The 14,966-nt window shown below is 41.9% G+C and overlaps 1 protein-coding gene across 1 annotated transcript; it reads left to right on the forward strand.

Annotated features, from left to right (window-relative positions):
* The first annotated feature begins 10,974 nt into the window (after positions 1-10,974).
* On the forward strand, positions 10,975-12,758 carry LOC142391503 (pro-opiomelanocortin-like). The gene is made up of 3 exons (XM_075477314.1): positions 10,975-11,082; positions 11,851-11,971; positions 12,054-12,758. The coding sequence occupies exons 2-3, from the start codon at positions 11,855-11,857 to the stop codon at positions 12,516-12,518; spliced, it is 582 nt and encodes a 193-aa protein (XP_075333429.1). The 5' UTR covers positions 10,975-11,082; positions 11,851-11,854; the 3' UTR covers positions 12,519-12,758.
* The last annotated feature ends 2,208 nt before the right edge of the window (positions 12,759-14,966 follow it).

The raw sequence follows: 14,966 nt of genomic DNA on the forward strand, positions 1-14,966 counted from the left end.
CAACTCAATGTGCTTTACATAAAGACAAGCCATTTAAAAGAACAGCATAAAGCAGCATAAAAAACAAGCAATTTAAAGAGAAAAAAATAGAATAAAAATTAAAACACAATTAAAAGCAATCAAAGAAGAGGGGAAAAAGAAAGATATAAAATCAACCATAAGCACACCGAAAGAGAAATGTTTTTAACCTGGATTTAAAAGTGCTTACAGTTGTGGCTGATTTCAGTTCTGCTGGTAGTTTGTTCCAGTTGTGTGCAGCATAACAGCTAAAAGCTGCTTCACCGGGTCCAGTTTGAACTCTGGACCCTTAATTCTGGATATGTTCTTAAGTTGATAAAAGGCTGATTTGGTGACTGATTTGATATGATTGTTGAAGGTCAGGTCTGAGTCTATCAGCACGCCGAGGTTCCGGACTTGGTCTTTAGTTTCTAGAGACTCAGATGTTTACTGACAGCAAACCTCTTCTCTTTGTTGCCAAACACAATGACCTCAGTTTTTTCTTGATTTAACTGAAGGAAATTTTGGTTCATCCACTTTTTGACTTGCTCTAAGCAGTTGCACAATGACTCTATAGGACTGCAGTCATCTGGAGACAGTGCGAGATATATCTGTGTGTCATCTGCATAGCTGTGGTAGTTGACTTTAGAGTTCTTCAGAATTTGACCCAGAGGCGGCATGTATAGAGTGAACAGAAGGGGTCCAAGAACTGACCCCTGAGGAACTCCACATGTCATAGCCACTCGATCAGATTGATTACTTCCAATGGTCACAAAATAACTCCGCTCCTCCAAGTAGGACCTGAACCATTCTAGGACTGTCCCGCTGAGTCCTGCCCAGGTTTCCAACCTGTTCAGCAGTATACTGTGATCCACAGTGTCAAATGCAGCGCTGAGATCCAACAGGACCAGAACTGACACCTTGCCTGAGTCAGTGTTCAACCTTATGTCATTTAACACTTTAATAAGAGCCGTTTCTGTACTGTGGTGAGGTCGGAAGCCTGACTGAAATTTGTCAAGGAGTCCACTGGAGTTCAACAAGTTACTGAGTTGATTAAAAATCACTTTCTCAACAATCTTGGCTATAAAAGGAAGATTTGAGATGGGTCTGTAGTTGGTTAAAATGGAAGCATCCAATGTTCTCTTTTTTAGGAGTGGCTTGATGGCAGCTACTTTTAAGGGTTTAGGAAACGTGCCTGATTGAAATGAGCAGTTTATTATTTGCTGCAAATCTGTTTGGACAGAGCTTACAATAGTTTTAAAGAAGTCAGATGGCATTTTGTCGATGGTTTAAGATGCTGGACTGTTTCTTCTATGGGTTTTTGGTCAACTGTATTGAATTCTGACATCATAGTTGATTGATTCCTAGGTGGTTTTAAGGATTGCGTCACTTTATTATTTTGCTCATTTATGTTGATATTTAGCCTTATAGATTTGATGTCACCATCCTCCTGGTGTCCGTGGTCTTCGACTCCCAGCCTGGCCCGAGGCAGCCGTCCGCTCTGGCTGAGCTCCATATGCTTCCCTTTGGCATAATATTCTGGAAACCACCAACATACTCTGTATTTCAACTGTCCAGCACACAAATATTCTCTTTATGTTTTTAAGTAATGGAGGACTGTCGGTCCATTCAAATCAACCCTTTATCATGTTAACCTCTGCAGAGACGCAGCAACATCGAGGTCCTCGGAGAGAAAAACAACACCTGGATGTGTGAAAGGTTCAAGGAAACCGAGGCTGAAAATGACTTTTTACCACAAAGTCCTGATTAGAAGTGGATTCAGCTCAGATTTCTGAGCACAACAGGACAAACAACCAGAACAGTGGTGACACAGCTGCAATGACTGAAGCAGCAGGGAAACAGCGCCCTCAAGTGGCCACAGGGACAAAGAACATCTGCGTGGACAGAATCCAGTACGTACAAACATCCTAAACTTTGTAGTTTTCCTGCATATTTATGAGATTTGGTAGCATCTCACATTTTCTGGAGCTCATTTCACTTCCTGTTACTCTTCTTCTTGGTTTCTGAAGTCATTCAGACTGATTTAAGGATCCATCTGAAAAGCCTTTGTTTGAATTTGAAGCCCTGTGTGATGCCGCCCTCTGCTGGCTGCTTGCAGAACTGTTTGACCAACGTCAGTATTTCATATTTGATGTTTTATTTTCCAGTTTTGACCACAGAACTCGACTCTGAAGCAGCAAAAAGACACAAAGTGCAACACAAGGTGGGTGTTTATTCATTTTTCATCATGTGAGACAATCACATAAAGTAAAAAAACCTGCTGAGATGTTAATGACTTTGGAAATAAAGTGAAAGGAGCATTTATTAAAGCAAAGATCAAGGACGTCAAAATGTAAAAACTTCAGATTTAGATCTGTTGATCCAGAACCAACAAACTGTGAAATATGGAATATTTGAGCTCCATAGACGGGGAACTTTACCTGAGAGTGTAGCTCTGTTTTATACTTTCATATCAGGAGAAACAACGTGAGTAGCTGCGGTAAACAGGAGACGCTAAACGCTTCACCTGCGTGAGATTCTGGTATTACTGGGAGCAATAGTTCAAAATCTCTGCACATCAGAAGAATAAATCTGATGTAAAATGTAGATTCTTTGAGAGGAAATGAAGGAATTTAAGGTTTTATGTTGAATAGAAACAAAAAGTCCAACTTTATATTCACATTTCTACTTTAATTGATTTAGTTTCTCGTCTGTTCAGTTTTTTGCTTGTTTTAAGTAATGAAACAATGATGTCGACACAGTTCCTTCAGTTTCTGTTTAAAAGAATGACAGAGAATCACGTTTGAACCTTTTCCTGAACACTTCCAGCTCATAAATTCACACGTCGAATGTTATCAAGACTTTTATCACACATACAGACAGGTGACGTGTTTCAGAGGAAGATGTTAAAGTTGGCACAGATTAATCATCACAGACCAATGCACATAAAAAAGAGCATGAAAAAGAGGAAGTAACATTGAGTTAAGGTCCCTGGTGGGTTTGGGCCTTTTCACGGGGCCCGAGGTCCTTGAATAAAATACTGTCTCATTCAAAGTCCCCCAATAAAATGTTTTACACACCTCCCATAAAAGTAGTTTTTAGGTATTTTTAAATTTTAATTTTCCCAGTTTAACATGATGAGGACACGAGCTGCGCACATGGGGGTGAAATATCTGACCAATCAGAGCAGTCTGGACTTTATGGGAGGGGTTTCACCCTCGATCTCTCATCTGTCTTCATAAACATGTTTATTTATCGTTATATTACTCTGTTTCCATGTGTTATACACTTTATCTCTCAGATTTACTTTGTTCTCCAGCAAAATCAAATCAAATCAAATTTATTTTTAGCACATTTCATGTATAGAACAAATCAAAGTGCTTCACATAAAATAAAAGCATTGCAGCAGGGAGTGCAAGAAGCATTAAAAATACATAAAATAATATAAAGAGAAACAAATAAAATCATTTAAATGAATTTAAAAACAGGCAACAGTCCAGATAAGTTCAAAGATACCGTGCAGATTTCATGCATAGACACATGAGAACAGAACTGTTTTTAACCTGGATTTAAAAATGTCTCCATTTGGTGAAAGTTTAATCTCCACTGGCAGTTTGTTCCACTTGTTTGCAGCATAACAGCTAAATGCTGCTTCTCCATGTTTAGTCTGGACTCTGGACTGGACCAGCTGACCTGAGTCCTTGGATCTAAGAGCTCTGCTGGCTTTATATTGTCTGAACAGATCACAGATGTAAACCATCAGCAGGCTTTTAAAATCTATTCTGTGACTGACTGGAAGCCAGAGTAAAGATTTTAAAGCTGCTGTGATGTGTTCAGATCTCTTAGTCCGGGTTAAAACTCCAGCAGCAGCGTTCTGGATGAGCTGCAGATGTTTAATGCTCTTTGTGGGAAGTCCAGTTAAAAGAGCGTTACAGTGATGGAGTCTGCTGGAGATGAATGCATGGATGAGTTTCTCCTGGAAACCTTTAATTCTGTTGATGAGCAACTCAGTTTAGTTTCTTTCCATTTAAATCATTTGCAGTTTATCTTTCCTTAACATCTTAGCAAAGATGGCAGTTAATATATATAGTGAAGTGTTTCCCGGTCCTGGTAACGGGAACCATGGCAACCTGCTCCCACAGTCTCCCGGTCCTGGTAACGGGAACCATGGCAACCTGCTCCCACAGTCTCCCGGTCCTGGTAACGGGAACCATGGCAACCTGCTCCCACAGTCTCCCGGTCCTGGTAACGGGAACCATGGCAACCTGCTCCCACAGTCTCCCGGTCCTGGTAACGGGAACCATGGCAACCTGCTCCCACAGTCTCCCGGTCCTGGTAACGGGAACCATGGCAACCTGCTCCCACAGTCTCCCGGTCCTGGTAACGGGAACCATGGAAACCTGCTCCCACAGTCTCCCGGTCCTGGTAACGGGAACCATGGCAACCTGCTCCCACAGTCTCCCGGTCCTGGTAACGGGAACCATGGCAACCTGCTCCCACAGTCTCCCGGTCCTGGTAACGGGAACCATGGCAACCTGCTCCCACAGGTCAGTGTCAGGCTTCCTAAATGATGAGAAGCTTTTTCGCTCATTTCAGTTGGTGGTGTTGGAGCAGATAAACATGTAAAAGATGCAGGATGGGAAACAGGGAAGTGGGTAAATACCATTTTGGTCTGGATGAAACATTCTTTGGAAGCACAAAAACTTTTTAATGAGTGCAGATGGTGGAATTAGCTTCTTCATCTTTGCTTCGACTTCAGTTCATTTTCCTTTTGCCTCACAAAGCCATTACCTGTGTGTGTGTTTGTTTGTAATGGCTTGGATGAAGGTTCAAGGCTGTAAGAGAAGTCTAATGGGTTTATATTTACCTGCCTGCCTCTCGATGCTGCTCAACTGGTCCATTAGGAAAACAGATAAAAAGCTCTTGAGAGAAATTACTTTAGGATGTCTGAATGAGCAGAAGTGCTGCTTCACTCCATCTGCAGAAAAACAGGCCATCACAAAGAAATATTTATAAGAGCCATCCATGAAACGCCCTTTCTGAGCTCCAGCACACCGAAATATTAGGATTTAAGATCAAATTAGTCCACATTGTCTGCAGCAGATATTTTATTACATGCGAAACTGATAGAATAAAACACACTTCTTGGATTTAAAATCGGCATCACGCACACATGATTTGAAGTGATTCTGTTGATTTAAACCCTGGTATTAAAATGCATATTTAGGGTATTTTATAATTTGATTTACACAACATGCCAAAAAAATATGTTGTTGTGAAGCAAACAAGAAATATTCCATCAAAACCCCTAAAGTCGGTTGTAAGTAGAGACATGTTTTACAGCTACAGGTCTCTATGAGCCACTGGGACTTTAGGCCGTTCGGGTAGAACCGGTCCGTTGGATGGGTTCTGGTAGTGCACAACAATCTCCAAGTCATGCTATAGATGCTTCATCCCATGCTGAAGCAGGGAAGCGTGTAAAACCTGCAGGACCGGATGTGGGTATCCCTGCTTTAGGTCCTCAAATGGGTTGAGAGCTGGGCTTTGAGTGGGCCGTTTCTACAAATTTAAACTTTTCCCTTTAAACCACTCGAGTGTCAGAGATGCTTGCGGTTGGTTTCAGTCCTCAGTCGGAACAACACGACACCGGACTCTGGTCTGAGTGGAGGAACAGCTTTATCATGTCTGTGTTACTGCTTTAAATCCAGAGGTGGGCAGAGCAGCCAAATACTGTACTCAAGTAAAAGTACTGTTACTTCAGAATAATCAAGTAAAAGTAAAAAGTACTCATCCAAATAATTACTTGAGTAAGAGTAAAAAAGGTGAAAAAACTACTCAAGTACTGAGTAACTGTTGAGTAACGTCTGATTTATTTGTTAACACAAGCATTCAATCAGACAGACAAACATACTAAATAATCATCTTTAGGCAAATTAGAGTTCATCCAATTGATGAAATAAATTAAAATGAATGAATTAATTACAAAATAGCTTAAATTAAAATAATCCAGGTAAATTCAAGAACTTCAATAAAAAATATAAGAGACTTAGGAAATGTTTAAAACATATGTAACCTAAAAAACAAACATTCACCTATCCATGGGGGGAAAAACGAGTTTAGGAAACTTAGCGCTACATGTTTCCTCAAGTTAGATGTTGAGTTTCTGCTGAAATGTGCGTTTGTTTTGGTTGACACAGAAGACACATAATGTAGCTGCTGTTTCTCACTCTTTGTAAGGTAAACATGCTTTCAGTATGAGGCCTCGTCTGCGTCTTCATTTCCCACCGTTGGTTCTGACATTTTTCATCTGTTTCTTTGTTTGTTTGCTACGACTGCTAATGCTAAAGCTAACCCGTCCCGCCGCTGAGATTGAGTACGGTCACGTGACCAGACTGCACGGCTGCGTCTGATTGGTGGAACACAGTCAGGTGGTAGAGCCTTTGGCGGAAGTCGCTGGCTGTGTTCCAAACCGTATACTTCTCCTACTACTCATACTAACTTTCTGAGTTAGTATGCGAGTTTGAGTAAGCAAGAAGTTCCCGGATGCATACTAGATTCTCTGAAATGTTGGGTATGCATCATGAGGTTACTACTCATACTCAAACTACCCAAGATGCAATGTAACGTGACGTCGCCGATCGTCATTTCCTGTCAAAACGGCAGTTTCAAGCTAGCTACATCGAGGGTAGGTTCACTTCCTGTTTTCAAATTAAAAGCCCCAATTGTATGGTAATGGCTTTCCCTATGATAAATGGCAACGGGTATTTTATTTTGTGAAAATAACCGGAAGTGCGTTACTCACTGCGGCTAGCTTTAGTAACGCCGAATTCGTGGGAACAAAATTGTAAACAGCCGGTATTTTGTCAGGTTTTCAACACGTTGGGGATCTAAACGACTACTTTCTCACCTGAAAATGTTTCAAATGTTGCTAAAGTTTACAGAGTTTAGAGCTTAAGAGAAATCAGCTTCAGGCCGGCTGATTTCGGCTCGGGCAGGAGCGAAATGCATTGTGGGTAAACGCTCTGCATACTGTCTGATCGATGAGTATGTAGTATGTAGTATGCAGTATGCAGTATGTAGTATGTAGTATGTAGTATGCAGTATGTAGTATGTAGTATGCAGTATGTAGTATATAGTATGCAGTATGTAGTATGTAGTATGTGGTTTCGAACACAGCCTCTCTCTCTGTCAGAATAAAACCTTAAAATGAGGCGTACGCGGGGGGATAAAAATTTCATTTCAGAGTTCTGAGGCCCCACAGAAGGGACACGGTCTGGGGAGGGATGACTTCTTTAGGTACCTGCAAGTGAGACGTTATTATAACCAAAATATTACAGAGGCGTTGGAGAAAGATAAGTCAGGGTTCATGGAGGTATTATTATTAGGGCTGGGCGAGTTGACTCGTTATTATCGCGTTAACTCGTTAATTATTTAATGCCGATAAATATTTTATCGCGCATTAACGCAGGTTTTATTATTGTAAAAGTCTGTTGAATGCATCACAGTCACACAGTTACAGCAAACACCACGAAGCATGGAGTGATACAATAAAGATAAACTAGCAGATAGCATCACCGCTACAGATGTGAAGCTCAGGGAGCTAACCGGCGCTACTTCCTGTTTTACTTGTTTCAACATAAAAACACGTTGTCGCGGCCTTTTAAGTTTCCAAATTATATTTTCCAACAAAGGCCGTGGGTGGCAGCAGTTGATTGTTAAAAAATATATGTAGTTTATTTTTGACAACAAAAATAATATGAACAAAACAATAACAAAAAAATTCTTACAATTTGGATGAAAACGAAAGTTAACTTATTTTAATTTAACAAGATCTAAAAGTGGTCAAAAAATCATTCAACCACCACCTCCCGTCCTCATACCGGACATTTGACCAACAAAAAAGAGCCCCGTGTGTGTTCTTAATCTGTATGATTAATGGGCCGGTCTAAAAGTCACCAAAATAATTTAAACGATCTCTAATACAAAAATGAACCCCAGATCTCGACTCCAAATCAATCAAAGTATATTCCAACTACCCAAAGAAAACCAAACCATGATTACAAAACATAAATGGCCACAATGCACGTATTTCAAAATAAATTAAAAAAAAAAAAACTGCATTTACAGCCAAGTTGAATTGTCTTCTCAGCGTAGTAGGGATACAGGTCGTTTAGGCCGCAGTCGTTTAGGCCAGGCTACCTGAGCAGCCGAAATCTTTATTACTGTACATTCGTTATTATAAGATATAAGTCAGCTCTACTGGTCTGTCTGGGTAGCCTACATATCTATGGGAAATTATTTAATAACCAACTTTAGTGTGGAAACGTTTTTTTTATTAAATAAATGGTGATTTATAAATTCATAAAATTGTGGAAATAATCATCCGCATTGCCACATTCATTGGACAATAATGCTGTATAATACAAATTCGGTTAGCTTAACAATGCTAAATCGCGATCATGCTAACGAGCAGAAACGGACATTTTAAAGAGTGCAAATACACACCAGGAGCAAGAAAACACTATCAGAAAGGTAAGTAACATGTACACATTCATTTCACATCAGTATGAACATAACTGCCGCACCGGTGTAAACATGTCGAGTGGTGAAGGTGAAGAAAGGAAGAGGAACTGCACAAACCGTCTTCAAAATAAAACGCCCACTTCAAATAATAACGAATGTACAATAATAAAGATTTCAGCTGCTCAGGTAGCCTGGCCTAAACGACTGCGGCCTAAACGACCTGCTCCCCGTAGTAGTTCCAGTCTAAAATATCACTTAAAGTGTTAGTTCGCCATTTTGCACATAAAGCCCTGTTTTTAGGTAGTCTGGGGTGAATTATAGATGTTCTGATCACAATTTGTACATTTGGTGCTGAACGGAGCATTTAGGTATCCACTGCTGCAGCCCCCCCACCTTTGCATTGAGTCAATGACCACTCAAGCAAACAATCATAAAACGGCATTAAACTTTCGTTTGAAAAGACATGGAACTCACCGTGTGGTCAGTGGTGGACAGCGACAAATTGACCCAAAAATCGCAGCGAAATGTGCCTTCTAACAGTTGTTTTAGCATTTGGTGGACCTATTTTTCCGGACACCGTTGAATAGCAGCAGCAAGACATCCAGCGACATCCAGCGCGCGGAGTAATACTAGTCAAACCAATACAAATCAATGAAGACGGACAATAATGGTAATATAACTTCTCTGGAAGCGTATTTCGCGATGATTTTCGAGCCAACGTATCGCTGTCCACCACAGACCACACGGTGAGTTTCATGACTCTGCAAACGAAAGTTTAATGCCGTTTTATGATTGTTTGCTTGAGTGGTCATTGACTCAATGCAAAGGTGGGGGGGCTGCAGCAGTGGATACCTAAATGCTCCGTTCAGCACCAAATGTCCAAATTGTGATCAGAACATCTCTAACTCATCCCAGAATACCCCCAAACAGGGCTTAATGTGCAAAATGGCGAACTAACACTTTAAAGGCAAAACACACAACTGATAGCAGCAAGTCATTCAAGGAAACAGACAGTGGAGCGAGGCTTCTACATAAAAACTACAGAAAGATGCTGATGTTAAAAGTGTGTTTGCACAACAAATGTAATGGCACTTTCATTCATATGGCAGCACATTTAAAATAAAACTAAATGCTAAAAGCTATACGCTACTTTTGGATTCATTTTTGGATTCTGCGTACAAATGAGATTAATCGTGATTAATCAGGGAAATCATGTGATTAATTAGATTGCACTCTTCACTTTTAAATTAATTAATTAATGATTATTTTTAATGGGTTTTTTTAGTTTTCATTTTTTTTCTTTTTAATGATTTCATTGCCTTCTTGTGATTTTATGTAGCTGTAAAGCACTTTGAATTACCTTGTGTACGAATTGTGCTCTATAAATAAAATTGCCTTGCCTTGCCTCGATTAAAAATTTTAATCAATTTTTTTATTTCTTTTAAATAGAAAAATAAAACCTGCGTTAAATAATTAATGCCTTAACGCGATAATAACGAGTTAACTCGCCCAGCCCTAATATATATATATATATATTTGTTTTTTCTTGTGTGTGTGGGTGATATATTGATTGCATGTAGGGGTGCGCTCCCCAATTCTGTTGTTTTTGTGTTATTACTTCCTCCTGGAGTGGTTTGGGTCCGTGGGAGAAAGACCCAGAGGGGCAGCATGGACTGCATCACTGAATCCTCGGCAAACTGAGTTATTGTACACGTGTAGTGGTGTATGTGAGGGAGATATGCCTTTACTGAATAATAAAAGCTTTGATATCAAATATACAATTAAAACATCTTCTTAGTGAATATAAAACCATGAGCGCGAACCTTTAGTCTGAAGAGAGAGATGTTTGTGTTCTGCACAAGCAGCTTTTTGATGAAATCACCTCCCGCCAGTGGCTGTTAAATGAGATAAACCCTGTGAAAGTTCAGAATTGGTGACACTGAGGACTCAGACAAAGGGACGGGGGTGCAGCAGCTGGGTGGGTTTGTAACTGTACACCCTGAGCCGCAGCTTTGGATCCCGTCTCCCGTCCCATGACGACATGTCGCCCCGGTGTTAAGCTGCCGAAGCTGCCGTCTGACATTTAACACACAACATGTGTGACATCCCTCCTCTTTTGGTGGCTTCCTACAGTTTCTCCCTTTAACAGGAAATAAAGAATGCATATTACAACCATCTGCTCTCAATTAGAGGTGAAGGAGAAGTGAGAATAAGGAATAAAGTCAAAGTTTTCATCTGGATGAAACCAGGTGGAGGATGAAACTCCACTTCCATGCAGCGGTTGTGTTTCCGAGCATGAATGAATGCTGGTGATGACGTTATCCGGGTGTGTGTGTGCGCCCCATGTTTGTGTGTGTGTGTGTGTGTGTGTGCCATGTTTGTGTGTGTGTGTGTGTGTGTGTGCGCCATGTTTGTTTGTGTTTGTGTGTGTGTGTCCTTGACAGACAGAATATAAAAGTCGGACAACCGGTCGAAACTTCAGACGAGAAGAAGAGCGACAAAAGTCTTCATCAGACGGCCGAACGAGAAGAAAACAGCAGCGATAAGAGGAGACGAAGAAAGGTGAGAGGCTTTATTTCCTGTGATTTCTTTATCCTTTCAGAACTTTAAACGATGTATTCTGTTGGAGTATTTAGGTTATTTTATGTTATTGGCTCCCAATGATTGAATCGATAATCATTTATCAATGAAAACAGACTGGGATGGAAAATACTCTTAAACGTGTTTATGGTCTAAAACAGTTGATGGAGTGACACCACCCAGTATATCAAAGATCTGCTTTTAATTGAGTCAGTAAGTTGGGTTAAAGACGTTAAACACGTTAAAAACTCTGACTTATTTTATATAAACATACGATTCGATGCACTTACATCATTTTCTGGAAAAAAAAGGTGTGATTTGACATGAATGGTCGCTGGTTGGACCGGTGGTCCGTCCTTTGAACCGGAAGGACGACACCGCCAGACAAACAGAAATTGTAACGTTTGAGTTTTCAATAAAGTTTTCTTTTTAAAAATAAATAAATAAATAAAAAAAAATCGATAAAATCGCTCAGCCCAAATAAACGGAGAAGAATAAACGAGTGTGATGTATGGAACTGAATTTTTTTCCACTGAATTTTTTTTTTTTTTTTTTTTTTTACACTGTTGGTTTTTCAAATTCAAAGTCTGATTTTGATGCTGTAAAAATTCAATATTACAAATCCGTATTCAAACTCTGATGGCACAGAAAAACGTCCATAGTGATGCCACATCCCAAAATTGAGGTCCAAAAAAAGAGTTGTAATTGGATGATTGGCTCCGTTGAACTTGTTCTCTGATTGGTTGACAGGAGCATGCGTCCCTTGTGGCTACTGGTGGCCGTGGTGGTAGTGGGCGGGGCCAGGGGAGTCGCCGCGCAGTGCTGGGAGCATCCGAGCTGCCAGGAGCTGAACTCTGAGAGCAGCATGATGGTGAAGGACGGCGCGCTTCTCATTTCCTGCGCGGTCACTTTGGCCCCCATCACTGAGTGGTACTTTGTGTCTTCTCCTGCAGGAATGCATCCAGCTGTGCCGCTCCGACCTCACCGCCGAGACCCCCGTCGTTCCCGGCGGCGCCCACCTCCAGCCCCCTCCTCCATCAGACCCCTCCTCCTCTCCTCAGACCAAGCGCTCCTACTCCATGGAGCACTTCCGCTGGGGCAAGCCCGTCGGCCGGAAGCGCCGCCCGGTCAAAGTCTACGCCTCCAACGGCGTGGAGGAGTCGTCGGCCGAGGTGTTCCCCGCCGAGATGAGGAGGCGGGAGCTGACCAATGAGCTGCTGGAGCAGGAGCAGCAGCAGGAGGAGGCCGGGGAGCAGCAGGAGAAGAAGGACGGCTCCTACAAGATGAAGCACTTCCGCTGGAACGGGCCCCCGGCTGGCAAACGCTACGGCGGCTTCATGAAGAGCTGGGAGGAAGGGCGCCAGAAACCGCTGGTCACGCTCCTCAAGAACATCATCAACAAAGATGAGCAGCAGTGAGAGCGGGGAGGGAGGAGAGGAGGGCGGGGAAACGGGGAGAGTCCTTTCTACGCAGCCGATGAGCAGGCAGCAGAGAGCTGAGAGCTCTGAAAGTGCCGCCTGAGAGGAGGGGAAGCGCGTTTTCATATGGTTTCATGTAAATAACTGTATTTAATAAATGAAAACTAAGAGTTATTAAGCAAAAAACAAAATGTTTGTGTAGTTTCACTCCTGAATCTGAATTAAAGGTGTAAACTGTGACGTATGTGACTGATGTGGTGAAGAGACGGCCGAGCCGAACCGGCCGAGCTGTTGACTTCTCCTCCTCCCGTCCGATCACACATGTGCAAGTCTCAAGTCGTTTTTTCTTGGGCAAGTCAAAGTCAAGTCACCTTATTATTCGAATTTTACCTGCAAAATCTGATCTTAATAAAGTGAAGACAAGATATGAGTAACTGTCCTCCACCCCACCCTGTCTCATATCAAGCTAACGTTAGCTAACTGCAGACTAGGACAGTGATACTCATTATTTTTCTCACCAGAGCCACATTGGCAGAGCCAAATCAAGGGAAGAGACACTTTTACGACAACATACTAAAGTCCCCTTTTGCAAATATGCATTTCTACATATAACACATCCCACAAAAAAAAGAAACGACACAGCCAATACATTTTCAATTCAGACCACATTTACCTTAATACTGGGCTGAGCGGAAGCTGGCGTGCATGTCCTTGACTTTCTTCATGTTGTATTTGTAGTTTGTTGTTGTAATCATAGTGAGACATTCAGGGTGAGCATGGTTTCTGTGCTGGTTTTTGCCCTTTTTTAATTAAAAACGATCCTTTGTGCCTGAATCTCGTGCTGGCTAAAGGCGCTAGCGTGCGCTAGCTAGGTGTTTTAAGCGGGCTGCGTTGCCAGGTTTAACATTGCCCCCTTTAGGAAACACCATTAAGACTTAATTAATACTTAATAAAAAATACTTCATACTACAAAAACACAAACTTGATAAAAAAATACTTAATACTGTGCAGTATTCGCTATGTGTTATTTGAAAAAATGTATTGTTATTATTACCATATTGTTATAAGCTACTATGCGAGTGCGAGCTGCCAGTTAGAGCTTAAGGAGCCGCACAATGAGTATCTCTGGACTAGGCTAACAGGATAATATTAGCTAATTTGAGGAGCACTTACTGGTCAGAATGGATCTTCAAATAACGAACAAAGTTGGAAGTTGTCGTCTGGCTGTCTGAGATGTTGATGCCGCATGTCTTGCACTGTGCTGTTCGTCTTTTGCCGTCAAAATGGTGATTACGAAAGCCGAAGACAACGACTCTCGGTCCCGCTGACATGTTGATGCATATCTGATATGAGTTTATTCTCTCCAATAAACACTAAGGTATGCAGAGAGGGCATGGCTGATGGACAGGGTAGGGATCCAATCATGACGCCATTCTTAGCCTATGCCTTTATTTTTTAAATTAATTTATTAATTTCATATTCAAACTGAAAACATGAACTGAATAACACTCAAGTCATTCAAGTCATCGTGTCTCAAGTCAAGTCAAGTGCCGAGTCTTTAACTTCCAAGTCCGAGTCGGGTCTCCAGTCCCCATCTCTGGTTTGAGTATCTGTTCAGGGTGCCTGAGTCTGTGGATTTATTAAAGTCGGCTCATGTATCCATGTGAGTGACGGTGGGCTTTTGAAAAGACCCAGCAGCTCGTGAGTCCACAGTGAAGGTTTAAACAGCGGTTCAAGGCTCCTGGCCTCCTTATTTCAGCTGGTTTGAATCTTTTCTTCGCTCCTATTGCAGAATGCTGCCGTACACGGTTTCCTTCTGATGGCCTCAACTAATCCACATGAACTGGATCAATGTTCATGAAGCTGAACCTCACACTGCCTGCTGATGTGCAAGGGCGGGCTGGCCATCGGGAGTACCGGGACTTTTCCCGGTGGGCCGGCAAAAAAAAAAGAAGAATACTAGAAAGCTGCAAGCATCTTAATGCAGGACCGAGATGTGCGTACGTTGGGGCACGCGCTGGACGTCGTAGTCGCGCAGCTCTGCCCACATGCACGATAACCTCTGCGTATGTACAGTACAGACCAAAAGTTTGGACACACCTTCTCATTCAAAGAGTGTGTCTGTGTGCCAAGTTTCATGACCTTGCGATGATGATAAGGCTTTCAAACCACAAACGCCATCACATGATTTTCACCGCCTGGCCACGCCCACACCGTTCAGAGTTTGGAAAAGTTTCTCCATGATTTATTCCCCCCATGTCTTAAGAGTAACCTGGCCAAGTTTGAAGCTTGTAGCATTAAATCTGTAGGAGGAGTTCGATCAAATGCGAGGTGTGGGAAAAAAAAGACGTTTCCAACCACCAGCAGGTGCCGCTATAGGTGGATGTCACTGATAATATGTACGCGTTCAGGCCGGGTCCAGCATTCACTGTATGAAGTGTGGGACAG

The sequence above is a fragment of the Odontesthes bonariensis genome, chromosome 11, assembly GCF_027942865.1.
Source record: "Odontesthes bonariensis isolate fOdoBon6 chromosome 11, fOdoBon6.hap1, whole genome shotgun sequence".
Taxonomy (NCBI): domain Eukaryota; kingdom Metazoa; phylum Chordata; class Actinopteri; order Atheriniformes; family Atherinopsidae; genus Odontesthes; species Odontesthes bonariensis.